Source organism: Lottia gigantea (genome assembly GCF_000327385.1).
Source record: "Lottia gigantea unplaced genomic scaffold LOTGIsca_24, whole genome shotgun sequence".
NCBI classification, from domain to species: domain Eukaryota; kingdom Metazoa; phylum Mollusca; class Gastropoda; family Lottiidae; genus Lottia; species Lottia gigantea.
In genome coordinates, this window is record NW_008708707.1 from 767,336 (window position 1) to 783,650 (window position 16,315).

The 16,315-nt window shown below is 35.3% G+C and overlaps 2 protein-coding genes across 2 annotated transcripts in view; one reads left to right on the forward strand and one right to left on the reverse strand.

The window, feature by feature from the left end:
* Positions 1 to 4,978: 4,978 nt before the first annotated feature.
* Positions 4,979 to 12,741, forward strand: LOTGIDRAFT_116760 (hypothetical protein; the record flags this gene model as incomplete). The annotated part of the gene is made up of 6 exons (XM_009055279.1): positions 4,979 to 5,639; positions 6,158 to 6,865; positions 8,846 to 9,007; positions 11,943 to 12,041; positions 12,371 to 12,462; positions 12,655 to 12,741. The coding sequence occupies 6 exons, from the start codon at positions 4,979 to 4,981 to the stop codon at positions 12,739 to 12,741; spliced, it is 1,809 nt and encodes a 602-aa protein (XP_009053527.1).
* Positions 12,742 to 15,218: 2,477 nt separating this feature from the next.
* LOTGIDRAFT_160226 (hypothetical protein) overlaps positions 15,219 to 16,315 on the reverse strand; it is a gene marked incomplete at both ends in the record, with an annotated part of 6,897 nt that continues 5,800 nt past the window's right edge. Inside the window, 3 exons of the mRNA XM_009055280.1 lie at positions 15,219 to 15,263; positions 15,542 to 15,600; positions 15,854 to 15,965. Of these exons, the coding sequence (XP_009053528.1) occupies positions 15,219 to 15,263; positions 15,542 to 15,600; positions 15,854 to 15,965 (216 nt within the window). The remainder of the gene's footprint in view (positions 15,264 to 15,541; positions 15,601 to 15,853; positions 15,966 to 16,315) is intronic.

The window sequence follows — 16,315 nt, forward strand, 5'->3', positions numbered from 1 at the left end:
ACTACTGATCGGTTTAGTTTATTTCGATCAAAATTAGTGAACCTTGTTTTGGTTACAGTTAAAGAACCGGCAGTTTGTTTTGGTTACAATTAATTGACTAGTACCTTGTTTTGGTGAACTGTAACGGTAGCTTCTTTTGGTTACAAGTGATGAACTGGTGCCTTGTTTTTGCTGTCTGTTTTGACTGTCATTTATTGACAACAGATCACATCACAGCAGTCACATTATTACAGCGATAAGTGAACTGGAGTTCTGTCACGCATTATTAAGTGCATATAGATATATATAATAAACCCTGCCGTGTAAACATTATTTATGATATTAGTGATAAGTCAGCCGACTGCAGGGCAATTTTGGTATTTGTGTATGTGAATGATATATAGGTCTGATTAATATGGAAGACCACAAAGCCAAAATATCAATCACAAAAAATCTAACTAAAACAATAACAATGTAGGAATACTGTTGAAACGACGTTGTATGACGTTGTGTGCCACCTCAAACCAACAATGTTTATTATGAATCAGTCGAATTCTTACTACACCTTGGAATACAAATGCGTGACTTTCTTGTTTTTGAAAAAGTCGATGCCTCCATGAAGTATATATGATTGGAATATTAAATTGGAATCTGGAATCTATCTTGTTTGCTCGTCATTCAACATGATCGCTGCTGACACTGACAATTGGGCAGATTGTCTCAAAGATTTTCACCTGGTTAAGAAATGAAGGTAATCATTTTTCATTATTTTAATGTTCTCTTGATGATCCTTCCATTTTTGGGTCCAGAGTCAAAGTTCAAACTTGAAGTTCTCTGGAATCCCAGGGAAAGTTTTACTTGGTATTCGGATCCAGAGTCCGGAACCCATCTTGGTGTTTACTGGTTTCACCACAGGAAGTGTGCTAACCAAAGTTGAGATGCAACGCAGCCCCCGTGGGAGTGTGCTACCTCATGATATGGGAGCCTCAATAACTGATTCACTGGTTTCTCCTGAGTAGGTGTGCTACCTCATGCTGCGATCCAGATCCCAAACCAAACTTGGGTCTGCTGGCATACCCAGGAGAATTTTTGCTATCGAAGGTTGCCCAACTCCGTGTTCGCTTGTATTTGGAAGTATGCTAACCCAGGTTGAGATCCATAGTTAGGGCTGATATAATCGATATTGCCAATCCTTTGATCCGGCATAACTAAAACCTTGGGCCGATATACCCGGAACCTTGGGCCGATATACCCGAAACCTTGGGCCGCTATACCCGAAACCTTGGGCCGATATACCCGAAACCTTGGACTGATATACCTAAAAACTTGGACCAGCATAACTTAAATCATTGGGCCAGCTCCGTAGCCTGGAATGAATTGGAATGAATCAGATTTTGTACTAAAAAAATTGAAGAATTAAAGGCCCAGAGAACTCATTTCTGACAGTTTTAAGGTGCAGAAAAACGTATCAAAATCTATATCTTTTTGATTTTGTACAAAGACATTGTAAATCTGTAAGGTTTTGCTTCGGCTTAATTCTCACTTGCTGGGGCCCAGCCCCCACGGAGCCCAACCTAACGACAGGGATGAGTGCATCATTGGGTGAGGTCTGGCCTACGCCGGCTATTGGTATGAAGTCGATGTTGTGAGCCGATGCTCTGAGCTCGATCAAATTTAGACGACTATATCCCTTTAAAATATTAATGGACTTTAATGGAATCGTTTCCGAAGTTCCGACTAATTATAAGTGATTGGATGTACGTGAGAGACCAAGGAGATCTTAAAGGTAATGTAAAGAGGTATTCTAAATTTATTTATGTGTATCCGGGACACTGATAGCATGTAATTGCACCATTCCAATTTTCGGTCAGACGTCTGATTCCTGCAATTCCACAAAAGACGTAATATGCTTTATCACATAAGGCCCTTCGAGATTAGTGACGTCATCAAATACTTAGTGTATGTGGAATTGCAGGAACCACAGACGTCTGATTGCAAATTGGGATGGTGCAAATCTATGCTATCAGTATCCCCGATACACATAAAAAGTTTAGAAATCTCCTTATGATCCCTTTAAGGTAACGTCATTTAAAGGATAAATGAGTTGGTTAACTCATGCAGTTAAAATTGTCTGACATCTTTCCGTTTTGAATTATCGGCTATCTACTTGGATAATTTCAATAAAAAGAATAAAAAATGATTTGATTTTATCCGGCCCGGGCAGTATCATTTAATTGTGCTCATGCAGAGAGCAGTAATGGTGAGTATCTGTTTCCTTTTATAGGAAATGTCGATTCTAGGTTTGAGCATAAGAATACGAAAAATTGCGTGCAAATTTCAGGGACATATCCCCAGCAAAAACATTGTGAATTCCTTAGCTCAGTTGATAACGTTTTTGACATTTATTAATAGCTTACAGAGTCTAAATTTTGTATCCCCTTAATGCAATAATCTTTGAAGTAGTCTTAAGTCTAGAAAGTTGTTTACGTTCATTGTGAAATCCCTTCGAAATTTCAAGGACATATCCCAGCTAAGCAGGATTAACTTGTTTAGGCGGTCCCTGACGAAGACCCACAAAAATCAGAAGAAATTAGAAATCTATTTAAGGGCAATACGTGAGTCTGGGTTATGAAAACCCTCGGAGTTATAGACGAATCGGAGATGATTAGAGTTGTATAAATAAAGTTTCTAGAATCAACCAGAAAATATGTCTTCAAAGGGATATTGTCATTGGGCAATACATTTCATTTCAGCGTTATCAATACCACCTTTCAGACTGAAAAAATATGTAAGGTGCGTATACAATTGCATAACCACGGAAGTGACGACAGTGTCTATTCTATACACTTTACTCATGACAACGATCACCGATAGCATAACGATATTATTAAGCGAAAATGGAATTACTTTTCAATTTCTTTCAAAAGCGCTGGAGATATATGCAATGAAGTTCGTTGAGTGAAAATTAAACAACCATATCCCTTTAAGAAAGTAAGAAATTACATAAAGTAATTGTAGATGATTTTCAATTAAAAAGTTTCCATTATTAGAACAGGAGTATCATATCATATATATTTTTTATTACAATGCTATGATATCAATTACAAAACATGAACCGTAGAAGCACTCATTGAATTGTTGATACAAATAAAATCTAACAAAACAAAATCAATATAGTTGAACATATACAATGGGATTCGCAGTGTAAAAGAACGAGTGTATATCAAAGTGTTGTTAATTGCCAAAATCCGGAATTTATGTCTAGAATAGTGTAAATATTTGTTTAAATATGGGTTTATTTTGTTTTGCCAATGGCAATAATACTCTTCATGGACGTAAATTTTGTCAGTCGAAGCTAAAGTCCATACAAATTCTAATTCGACGGTTGTTTTCATTGCTTATTACCAACGGAAACGCCCACTGGCTGCATTAAATTTTAGTTTTTAAAGATGTTTTTAGCCTTTGTATGTGTATCTTGAAGGCTAAGAGCAAAAATCTGCATTTATATTCTCATTTTACGCCGGATGTATGTGGTTCCTGTAGATAACATGATCGCAAGTTGTCCATTGTGGCGTCTAGTCAAAATTTTCAAATGGTGTCCATAAAAGCTACGAATTTCCCCATTAACGTACCAAGCCTAGATAGCTTCTTTGAATTCTTTAGAGGAAACCCGTTAAATTTCGCTTTATCTAATCATCTCTTATAAATTTGTCTAGTAATTTGTGATAGTTTTGTACTAGATTTCATTTGTATGAGAGGTGGTTTTACACTATTAGTTTGATACGAATACTGGTTTCGACAACCCGTATTAAACCAAGCCCACTACACTTTGTAGGCGCGTAAATCAGATTGGTGCCATTTCACTCCGACCGATGAATTCGGCAGAAATGAGGTCATGTAAACAAACTGCTTTGTCGCCGCACGTTTGAAGAGATAGGAACACATTCTTTTCAAGTAAATATTCCAAAGTAGGGTTTTATTTACTCTCGGCTTCAATTCTTTATTGAAAATCTTGTTCAATTCTGCACCATCCACATTAATCAAAATAAGTGTTGACATAGTAACTACTTGTCCAAGTTCAGTAAGGAAGCGGACTGAAAATAGGTCCGTTGTCCAGTGGCATAACTAGATGATTAGGAGCTCTTGGACGTATAGAGATTGGGGCTCTCCTCTGCGAGGGTCAATCTAATGTAAGGCAATTCCTCCGTGGACTTATTATCATCCTCAGCATCATCATTATTATTTCTTCTATTTGTATGTTGTGGATCATATCAGTTGCTATTAACAGATGTAAAGTTTTACATAATCCATTTATTTACCAGGGATCAGGAAATTATCGTTACCCGAGGTGAAAAACATCGTATCTTGTTTCTTATCTTTGATGACATAGGCGGTCTTTTGTGATTAAATACGGTATACTAGATAAATATATTTAGTTATGAACAGACTCTCAAAGGAATCCCAAGTTGGTAAACCAAGTAGCATTGGAGATTTCAGAGGGGTAAGCATGGGAACGGTTTAAATCATGTTAGGAGTGTATCTTGCCTCATATCTTTAATTGCATAGTCGATTGTTTTGTGATTTTTTTTTACCGCGGGATGTCAATATAAACTCAGTCGCATAGCAACATCAAGTGTTGCAAAGGAGTAATCATGAAAATCGTCTAAATTTCACGTTTAAGTTTGGGGATTCTTCTCAATTGATTTGGTAGACTGTTCTTATTGTTGAGGCATCTTTGACTTTCACGAACCTGTCTAATCTTTTCTCTTATCCATGTCGTTTATTTGAATATCCAGGTGTTATTGCAGCACAAGTTCCTTTTGATTTAGTTGACAAAAACGTTGGGCTAAAATATAAGAATCTCCTTCTTGTTAGTTTAGTCTTTATTTCGTTTAATATTGTATAGCTTTGGGTTTTGTTTTTTCAGAAATGTCTCGATGTTTTAAGGAGTTACAGTATTATGTGGTTTTATTTTTGTTTTGTATTTCAGAACCATGTGATGGAGTTAAAGGGAGATAATGAACCGGAACACAGAATAACTGTAACGTCAGGGTGCCTCGATTTGAGCAACTTAGAAACGCCTCGCGGACGCCGTAATCACGTGATATTAATCTTAATTGTTGCCTTAACGCCAGTCTTTGCCTTGATCGGACAAAACATCCAAACTCTCGTTTCTAACAGTAACATTTTATCAACTCGAAATTCGATTCGAAGTACGATTCAGCTCAGCATTCAGACGGGTAATGTCGTACATAGACTTCAGATTGAACGTGGAACAACTGCGTTTTATATCAGTTCGCAAGGATCTGCGGAGATTCTGAAGAGACTTCAAATAGCATACAACACAACTGATGAGTACATCGGCAAATTGAATCGTTGGCCAGAAAACGACGACGGTGAAAATTTCAAAAGCGTGGAAGCCTACACAGATTACGTTTTGCAGTTTAGAAATAGTTTAAACCTTTCCAACGTGACTGTTGATGACGCCATTGACTTTTACTCATCACATAATACTATATTTATTAGTTGGTTTGCGTCACATATTCAAAAGTCTACTTCCGGTACATTATGGTCGACCCTGGTGAGTTATCATTTCTTGGCCCTAGCGAAGGAACAAGCTGGTATCGAGCGTGCTCGAGGAAGTACCTTCTTTTCACAAGGTTAGTACAATATTACCCGATTTATGAAAGGTAAAGGGACATTATTCTCACAAACTTAACTAAGAAAAAAGGCCGCGGATTATCTTCGATAAATCATACAATATTAGTCTCTTCACCTACTGATTTTTTTTTTGACCAGTAAGAGACGGTATTGATGCTATATCAAGGGCTAGATTTTGTATGACTGAATCGTATACATTTGATAATCAAATTCAATAGAACAGTGTCTCATATTCTCACTCGACATTTATTAAAAATACCAAAATAGTCATGAAGGAAACAATGGTATTTAGATCTAAGAGGAGCCTAAAATAATACTGGACTTTTGTTTTCTTACCCCACTTTTCAACCAATCAGCATTGGCTAAATTCGTGTCTCACTTAATGATGAAGAATTTCAAAATCATGCTTCACTCCATCTCCTCACTTCTTAACCACGAACATTTGACTTAATATGATTTAAAATTACACATAATATGGACTTTAAATGGACTTGAAAGTTTGCTTGTCTCTTTTCAGGGAAATTTAACCAGGCCGATTTATTAAAATACTCTGCTAGGAAAGTCATGGGTGAAAATTATTTACTTCAATCGTCTCAGTATTCCACTGAGGTTTACGGCGTTCTCAATTCCGAGTATATTGGCACTAAGCTAGCTAAAGATATTACATACATGCGCAATGTGATCATACGAAACAATGTGAACGGGTCGTCGGTTGAAAAGGGGGACCAATGGTTTTCCAATATGACGTCATATATAGACATCCTACAAGATATCAGTTTAAAAATGGCGGAAACCATAACAGCGACGTTATCTTCTGAAATCGGAGATTTGGAAAGTGATGTCACTATTAATATCGTTATAGTTGTAATAGCTGTGCTTTTGTGTCCGTTTGTGATTGTCACTGTGCACAAGTTAACGAACCGTATTCGAATATATGCTGAAAAACTGCAACAGAAAACGCGCGATTTGGAGGGAGAACGACGGAAGAGCGAGATGTTGCTCTATGAACTACTTCCGGTTTCTGTAGCCAATAAATTACTCCAAAATCAACCAGTGGAGCCCGAGAACTATGTGTCCGTGACGTTGTTCTTCTCTGACATTGTGGGTTTCACTAAGATTTCGTCCCAGTCCACGCCTTTACAGATAGTTAATATGCTCAATATCCTCTACAAGACGTTTGATAATAATCTAGAGTTGTATGATGTATACAAGGTAGAAACGATAGGTAGGTATACTGGGGCGTAGCTAGAAAATGCCCGAGGGGAAGGGGGGGGGGGGGACAAAACTGAGGTATCTCTCCAGGGCGAGTCCCAAAAGGTCGAAGCCCCATGAGGTGGAGGTCTGTGGGCTGCCACAGGCAGAAGGCCTCAAACGAATTTTGACGTGACAAATTAGTGTTATATCGTCAAATTGGAGGCCGAGATTTATCCGAAGTAAAAGTGCGCTTTACGGAAACTGTCGAGCTTTACAGACATAAATCAAAAGGAATAACAAATTACGTTATATACGACTTTTGGTCAAATATAATTAGAATTTGAGACAAAAACATAAAAAATTGATTTAAAAGAAAATTATTTTAGTTAAACTCGAGTCATAACAATAAAAATAAATTAAATGGTTTTCTTTCGTCGAACTTCAGTTCAAACTATTGGAATTATTGAAAAATTGGAAAAATGCCTCTGATATCTGAATTGACAAGAGTTATTAAGAGGCCCGTAGATACACGGGTGCAAGGGGGGTGGGGTGAGAAAGGAGGGGGGGGGGGGGGCGATACAATACCATTGCCACTTTGGATAGTAAGTTGCCCTTCCCAACAATCAAGTCTGGCTACCGATCTGGTAATTAAATGTATGCCCTCGACTTGTGTCACCGACTTGTATTTTAAGGACAACCATCTTTGAAATAGGTGTACCATCTTGAATTCTATCAATTGTTTCAGCGAAAATTTGGGGTACTATATCTCTTTAAACGAAAAAAAAAATGTGGGTATTTAAAAAATACTTAAAATTACTTCTACAATTATTTATTCTTCAATTTAAAATCAAATCGAACATCCGGTCTATTTTGATCTGTCGTCTGTCAATCTCGAGTAGCGCCAATTTGTTTGTGCAAACAAAAGATTAGCAGAAGACTGGAAAAGCAGACGTACGTTATCGATATTTTTGTTTGTTTCAATAAATGTCAATATTTCTAGGTTTGTGAAGGTTAATATGGCAATCTGCATATTTTCAGGGTATGTTTTCTTAGCCGTAATATACAGCTAAATAAGTGTTTTTTCAAAAATATATAAGTATATGGAAAAAACAAATTTTATTCCCATAGTCGTCGTTAACAGCCAATATACACATGAAACCGTGGTTCACCTTATCCAAATAGCATCGTAGGATGCGTTGAAGTTTATCGTGTCCGTTTAACTAGTAGAGTGATTGGCATAACTCATGAATTATTCGTACGTGTGTACATATTTACAAAACAAAATGTAAAAATAGATGCCAGCCGGCGTGTTGATTGGCTTATTTGAAAAATGCGTGACGTCATGAATATCAGTTATCACAGATATATATCTGCCTTTAAACGTTATTGAATAAAGCAGCAATATTCAAAAAAAGTCCAATTAGAATAATAAATTATAATTAGTAATAAGTAATTAGTACATTAGTATTAAGCTATCTAATTGTTAGATAAATACTTTACTATAAGTAAAGTGCATCTGATATTTACTTACCATAAAACGTTTTAGGCTATGATTTAAAAAGTTTTTATTTTTTTTTTTTTAGAAAAAATAGTTGAAAATTCCAATCAATAATTATACAGACGTTATGAGAAATATTCATATTTTAATAGAAAATACAAAAGACCCATTAAGATTTTTAACCACAAACAAAGATAAATGGCTCATCATGACAATATCGTCTAGATGTGAAAATAAAAGAAAGACGGAAACATACATTTTACAAGGATAACAACTTTGGTTCACGAGGATCCTTTCTACCAGGTGGATCTTGAGCAAACCTCTTGGCATTGATCTTTCCCGGATTATCCGTACAGCTGGGTCCACTGAAACAGCACCCTATGTGCTTCATGATGTGCATGTTAAAGATCCCCAGCAGTTGTTAGTTTAAAGGAATAAGCTATATTGCTACCTTCCTAGCAAAGTTTCCCTTATTGCACACTGCATTTATAAGTATATGGCTTCTGCTTTCAGGTGATGCTTACATGGTAGCTTCCGGTTTACCGGTGAGAAACGGTGAAAAGCACGTGACAGAAATCGGCCATCTTGCTTTAGATTTGTTGGACGCCATAGCCAATCTCTCCATTCCTCATATGCCGAAAGAAAAATTAAAATTACGAATTGGACTGAATTCAGGTAAGTGTCTACCAAGCCCCTGTATTACTTTTCAGAATGAAATCTGACGTCTGATATGTCTGAAGTGATTACTGTAGGACAGTCATTTAGAGTGTTGAAATCTGTACATGACGTCATTTTCATTTTACATCGAAAACTTGGGTGGTAATGGGTTCCGATCTCAATCTGTGTGAGATTGTGAATTAAGTTATTATTATTATCAATCTGTGTGTACAAGTCCGGCGACCTTGAATAAGTTACTTCCCTTCTTATTGTAAAATCCAATCAAATCGCTGCATTTACAAAATTGTGTGAACACGAATATGATTAGACGGTCAGGGTATTAGACGGAGTTTACGATAGTTGGCGTTGTGAAATATGCCTTTTTATATAAGCATTAATAATACTCTTGATCTGTTAATGATTAGATCTTGCACTATTTTCAGGTCGACCGAAGCCAATACATAGTAGACTTTGATTCATAATTTTCTAGCTTAATTAATCATGGAAATTTGCGAGCCATTGACCATTAAAATATTGAAAAATTGATTTTCGCAATAAGTACTTCATCAGTGATTATTTCTAATGATTGAACAATCTTTTAGATTGATTTAATAACTTAATTGATACATTCACGTATAATGAAATTAGTAAATACGTTTAGTTACGGAGGTGGTAGTTATTCAGACAAAGGTCAAGGGAAGCCTCCAGAAGCTGATATTACATTGTGAAAAATCCTTAATTTTTGTATTCTTTATAATAATGCTTGCTGTTATCAGTGGTGGTGCCAAAGGGTAGGCAGATGGGGCACTCTTCTCGTGCAGTCTAGTAGAACGATCCCCATCAGGACATCTGTATTGGAAATGAACATTAACTTTCCCAAATAGAACTTTATGAGCTAGGCTAGGTTATCGAACTCAAGTAAGCGGACATTATCTAGATATTAAAAATCGGTTATTAAATCGTTTTAGCTCGTAAACAAGCCCAACCGACACTGCCTCGGGGGACTGGTTTAACCGTTTTTATCCACTGGAATCCATAGAAATTAGATCCATCTTTTATAACGAAATTGACTAACATTAATTTGATTAATTTGCGCCATTAATCCATTCTCTACCGATTTGTCTAATTCACTGATTCAAAGACAAATGTAAAATATCTTATTACCTATTACTTATAATTCTAACAACATAATGATTGAAATGCTAAAATCAAAATGTTTATATTCACATGTAACTTAACTAAAGTCCTTTCAAACAGTTTATTTAGCATCTTCCAAAAATCTTTAATGATAAACCACCGTCCTTTTTGATAAATATCAGAAGTATATTTTAAACTGTAAAGTGTCATTTGTAAATTGGAAAATGTTTGTAGTAAAATGATAAGTGCAACTTCTTTAGACAAATCGGTAGAGAATGGATTAATGGCGCAAATTGACCTCCATATTAAAGGGACAAGTTCGCCATCCGTTCGGCTAATCGTACGTTAGTCTCAGAAACGGTAATTATTTAGATAAGCTAATCAGTGATAGTGTTCACAGCTCACCGTCGAAATTTGAGCCTTCAAATCCACATGTGTCCAAATTTAAAATGACGACTCGTCCTTTCATGAGATTTTGCCTTTTTACTAAATCATTATTTAACTGCGGCATACTGTTCGGGCTTTAAAGCCATTTTTTGCAATGATTCCAACCTTTCATTATAATGTAACCTTTGTACCTGTTTTAGATTAAGAACTATGACCACTGAGTGGGTGAGTGAGTGAGTGAGTGAGTGAGTGAATGAATGAATGAATGAATGAATGAATGAATGAATGAATGAATGAATGAATGAATGAATGAATGAATGAATGAAGGGGAGATAATGAGAGAAAGGAACGAATGAAAACAGGCGTAGACGATCGAAGGATAGAAGGAAGAAAGCAAGAAAGGAAAAAAACAACAGAAGAATTTTGAACCTTATAATTGTTCGAGATAATTGCAGAAAATTAAGTGTAAACAAATGACTATTGACGCATTTTAAATTGACTTTTGATATTAATGTTTTTGCTTCGTTTCAAAGGGATTGTAAAGAGATTTTCTAAAATTATATGTGTTATGTGTCAAGGAAACAAATAGAATCAATTTGCATCATTCAAATTTTCAATCAGACATCATTGCTTCCTGCAATTTCATTAAAAGTAAGTGTTTGATGACGTTACTCATCGCGAAATTTGCTTTATTGGAATTGAAGGAACGACAGATGTCTTAAATTGAAATTTAGAAAACCTCTTTACAATCCCTTTAAGTACAACCATCCTTAGAGACCAATTTCTCATATATTTTCCAATTTTTGACTTTTTATTTCGTTTCAAGAGATGTCAGGGAGTTCTGATAGTCTGGTACTTATGATGAAATGACTTAATTAGCTAATTGCACTAATTAGGTATGAATCAGGAAGTCAGAGTGACTCTGTTGTATTGGAGAAGCTATCTAATGGTTCATATTATAGTCTTTAAGTACCTACCAATAAAACTGATCAAAACAAATTACTAAGGCTATTGTTAGTAAATTTTTCTAGAATCAAAGGGATGTGGTCTATTTGCTCTATAGGCTGTAGGGCTTTTCATTTTAATATTCATCGATTTTCTTGTTTAGAGTCATTTTCTTTCTTAGATCAAACTATGGTGGTCGTGGGCTCAAATCTCGGTCAGTGTGGAGATCTGGTGACCTTTAATAAGTCATCTTTCCACGCTCAATATTCTAGTCGACTCGGTGGGTACGGATAATCCGGAAAGATCAATAACATGAGGTTTGGTCGAGGTGCAGCTGGGATTAAAGTAATGATTATCATCATGAGCCTAAATTGTTACTTGCCTAAATCATTGCCAAGGGGATTTTGCTAAGGACCAGCTGGTAGATGTGGTCCTCGTGAACCTAAGATGTTATCATTGTAATGTTCTTCTTTATTATTTGCAGGCCCAGTTGTTACAGGTGTTGTTGGCAATAAAATGCCGAGGTATTGTGTTTTTGGCGATACTGTGAATACAGCATCCCGAATGGAATCTTCGAGTTTACGTAAGTAAAACAAATTGTCCATATGTCAATCCAATATGACATACCTCTGTTTAATAGTGAATGGATGCCGTCCTAGCGGTGTATTTAGGCAGTAATTTTTGGGTCATATTTATGTCTCCTTCTTTGGTATATTTGTAAATACCGTCACTCATGTCGGAGTTAAGAGACGTCACGCTGCTCTCTATTATGGAAGGCTTTTAACGTGTATTTGGCCATGTGATCTGGAACAAAATGGACGCCAAATTGTTCAAGAACGAATCCGTAAATATCGACTCATAGCCTCTGGTATATTCATCTGTTTAATATCTGATAATTTGGCATTTTTTCAGCTCATCGAATACAGATTAGTTCAACGACAAAACAAGGTCTTGACAAGAGTGGTGATTTCACTATTAACACCAGAGGGGAGATCGAGGTCAAGGTCAGTATCATCTCAATCGGTTAACCGTGAAAGTATCGCTGGCCCTTCAGCAATATATCACGGTATTTAATGGCAGCTATTATGGTTTCAGCCTAACCAGTAGCAGAATAGAATTGACGTAAAACTCCAATCACCCCGCCACTCCTCTAGTTGATCTACTGAACATAATCAGGTAATATTTTCTGATTTTAGGGAAAGGGTTTGATGACAACCTACTGGTTAGTGGGGAGATTGAAACATCCCAGAATCAGTGTTCAAACTCCCGGCATTCGTTATTAGTAGGTGCTACGGATTAATATCTTATCAAGGTTACTTGCAAGTGGACAGTGGTGGCTGCATAACTTTGGATTGTTTTTTTCGAAACCTTTATCAATTTAGCCTTTACTGTAACAGTGTTGTTTCCGAATATTTAAGCAATATGGAGGGCTTGCTTTTTGAAGCGAAATGGGGTGTCGTTCGAATACAGTGCACGAAAGACGTTTTTTTTGTGAAACAAACTTTGATGCCTTCGTCGTTATCTCTACTGCGACCTTACTGTTATTTCAACCAGCCATTCGTGGCCTTATGGGTGTGGTGCTCGTATAGCATTCATTCAAACGAAATGATGAAATATCTTTGAATACCGTCCAGTGAACAAATATGTAAAAAATGTGAAACGCTTGTTCGCATCGTCGCTTACGTGTTTTGAAGCCTTTGTGCATACTTGTGCTGTCTAGACGTAACAGATTATATTACATATAAATCTATGTCCATGTGTCATTCTTTATATACCATGGCAAACTATAGTTATGTCCCTTTTGGCTATGATCAGTTATCTGCCCTTAAGTCATGTGACAGGAAATGAAATGAAAATGCCTTAAAGATTAATTAAGCGTTGATAAACCTTTTTATGAGTCCTATTCTTCAGCAGGGGCATTAGAGGCGTTAGGGGTTGTGGCTGAAAACACAGACTTTCTCAAAGGAAGATTAACTCTTTATTTTAGGCCTCATTGAAATTTAAAAAAAACTCCGTCTAATACCTTGATTATTTTGAAGACGTCCTTAATATCCCTCTACAAGCTACAAAAATCCTTGCAAATTTTCTAAAGGGCCTACTAGAATATTTCCAACAATCATCGAATTTCAATTTTCTGATTTGAATATTTTAAAAGTTGAGAAAAGTTAATGAATTGAAATTAACAGAAAAAAAATCAGCTGACGCAGACAAATTGGAGGAGGAAATATTTCAAATTGACATTGAACGTCACTAATTAGAAAGAATTCTCACCTTGATTTATCAAATTATACGAAAAGCAACTCATTACCAAGACAGCTAGCTCTGAAGTAGATAAGAGTTTAATTCAGACTTATCAAGGTACTTCAATAGAATGGCGTATTTTCCCACTTTTCATCAGTAATAGAGACCAAATTCAAACCCCGAAAATGGCGAATCTTTCCCTTTAAGAAACGTTCTTACATTCTCAGATCTCCATTTGCAGACATAATAAGAATTTGAATATATATATCGATGAATTTATTAACATTCTGAGTTTATAATATCAAAATAATAATAGACATTAAACAATATTTTCACTAATAAATATGGTATACGTTGATGAGCAAACAATAAGACAATAATAACAATGGCTGCTTTTTAACATTAAGAAAACTCAAGAAATCCTCAAAGCCCGTTAGTAATATAAAAATGTTCATTATTTTATGGTATACAATAATCTGTTTAAAAGTAAAAAATCTGGATATTTTTAATATTGTTTTCTATGGAAACTCCACTTATAATGAAAGATCTGACGAAATTGTTATGTATGTCATGTTCTGGGCCATTTAATATTCAACCAAACAAATGCTCCGTTCAATAAAAAAAAACTACTTGCTAGAATTTCGAACGTGCTATTGTTTCATTTTTTAACAGAACACGATTTAAAGCAGAATATAGTAAGATCATGTATTTGTATTTGCCTATATTTCATCAATATTAACTGCCTTTGCTTGTGATTAATAAACAAGTTCTGATTTTTCCTGGAATTATAAAGTGGAACCAAAATTAAGATTTACATTCTGAGAAGTGATACAGGAAATCTTGATGTTGCTGGAAAGAAAGCGACTGGACGACTGTATCCCTTTGAAGCAAAACAATTTTTATATAGCCTCTTTACGCATTATTACAGCAAGGTATTTGTTTATGTATATAGACTTAAGCATATCCACAGCGGGTTACATTCAATAGTAATACAAAATTATATTCTAAAGAGTATAATCAATGATAATAAATAATCTTTAAATTATAAAAAACATTCAAACATGAATTATAAACATCTACAATATTTTGATTATTGATTTGTATTTGTATTTGACGAACTAATTTAGTCCCCATGCACGCAAAAAGTGCTGGTGCGCTTTCGTAGGTTCTAAATTGGTTCCATTCTCTTTTTTTTCGTATAATGGAAATAACAATATATTGTGCTTCTAAATTGACCTTGGATTTCAGATCGACTTGTGTATATTGAATTATAAACAAAGATTACAAGACATATATGTTCGTGACGTGTCCACACAAATAAAACTTCCATCGCCAAATTCACCTCTGGCATTACATGTATCACTGACTAAGGTTTTAATACCAAAACGCACTTCCAATGCAATAAACTATGCTGAAGAGATATCATTGTTAAAAACCAATGATCGTTGTACAAATATTTTTATGTTACACAAAGTTTAATTTCTTATCAAATAATATTGCATCACAAAATGCAACATCATCAATCCAGATAAACGTTGGACACAAAACTCACTCGATCGTTGCTCTGAAATGAAGATTAGAACAAATTGAGATAGTATTATTCACTTGCATCATTTGCCAGTATCCGTTTCTAGAGTCAAGAACTGTTAAACGTTTTGCCAATGTTTTATATTCAATTTTGTACTGATTTGAAAGGAATGAAATAGAGATAAGGGATTTAAAGGTAGTTTGAAGCATAATAATCCATACAGAATCATCAGGTATTACCGGGTTTGTGAACTAGAACATACGGAAAACGAAAAGGTAAAGTCAAACGTAAAAACATTGCAATCGATTACTTACAATCAAAAATCCAACTGCAATGACTAAAGCCTTTTCTCTTATACTTATCTTCTCATAAACTGAAATATATCATTAAAAAACGTGAAATTTCATGAAAGACGAAATCATTTTAAAAGAAACTATCATTGATTCACTTAAAACATAAACCAGTATTCCGTAAGCCAAGATTACGCTTTATCAAAAATGATAAAAACCCCAATTTTTGTCTATGTCTACGCATATGAATCTTTTTTCAAAAATAAAATTAGAACATCTTCGTCAGGGATATTTGATCCTTGAGTTAAACAGTGACACAATTTTTCTAATACTTACAAGACACATCAAATCCTAGGTTAGCCATATATGTTTCTTGGCCCACTGGACCCGTTGGCGGACCATCTAACATAGCTATATACGCTACAGGAACTCCTTTTGTATTGGTGACCTACAATATCATATCATAATTATATCTGATAATAATAATAATCATTATAATAATCATAATAATACTCAATAGACGCCCAGCTGCACAAGAAAATCTCCTAAGTGATCATCTACAATATTGATTGATGAAACTGTGTCTATAATGAAAATAACACATACAAAACTTAAGGGAGAAAAGCTCAGTGGCAATGCACTTTTTTGAAAATAGAATACATCGCAAACTTTGGACTTTGAAAGTATAAGCCAAGCATCGCTGTATACAAAAAGCCGATTAAAACCACAATAACACAATAAAAATTAACGTTTCATAAAGCGTGACTTGAATTGCGTTTATCTTATTTAAACCGAAAT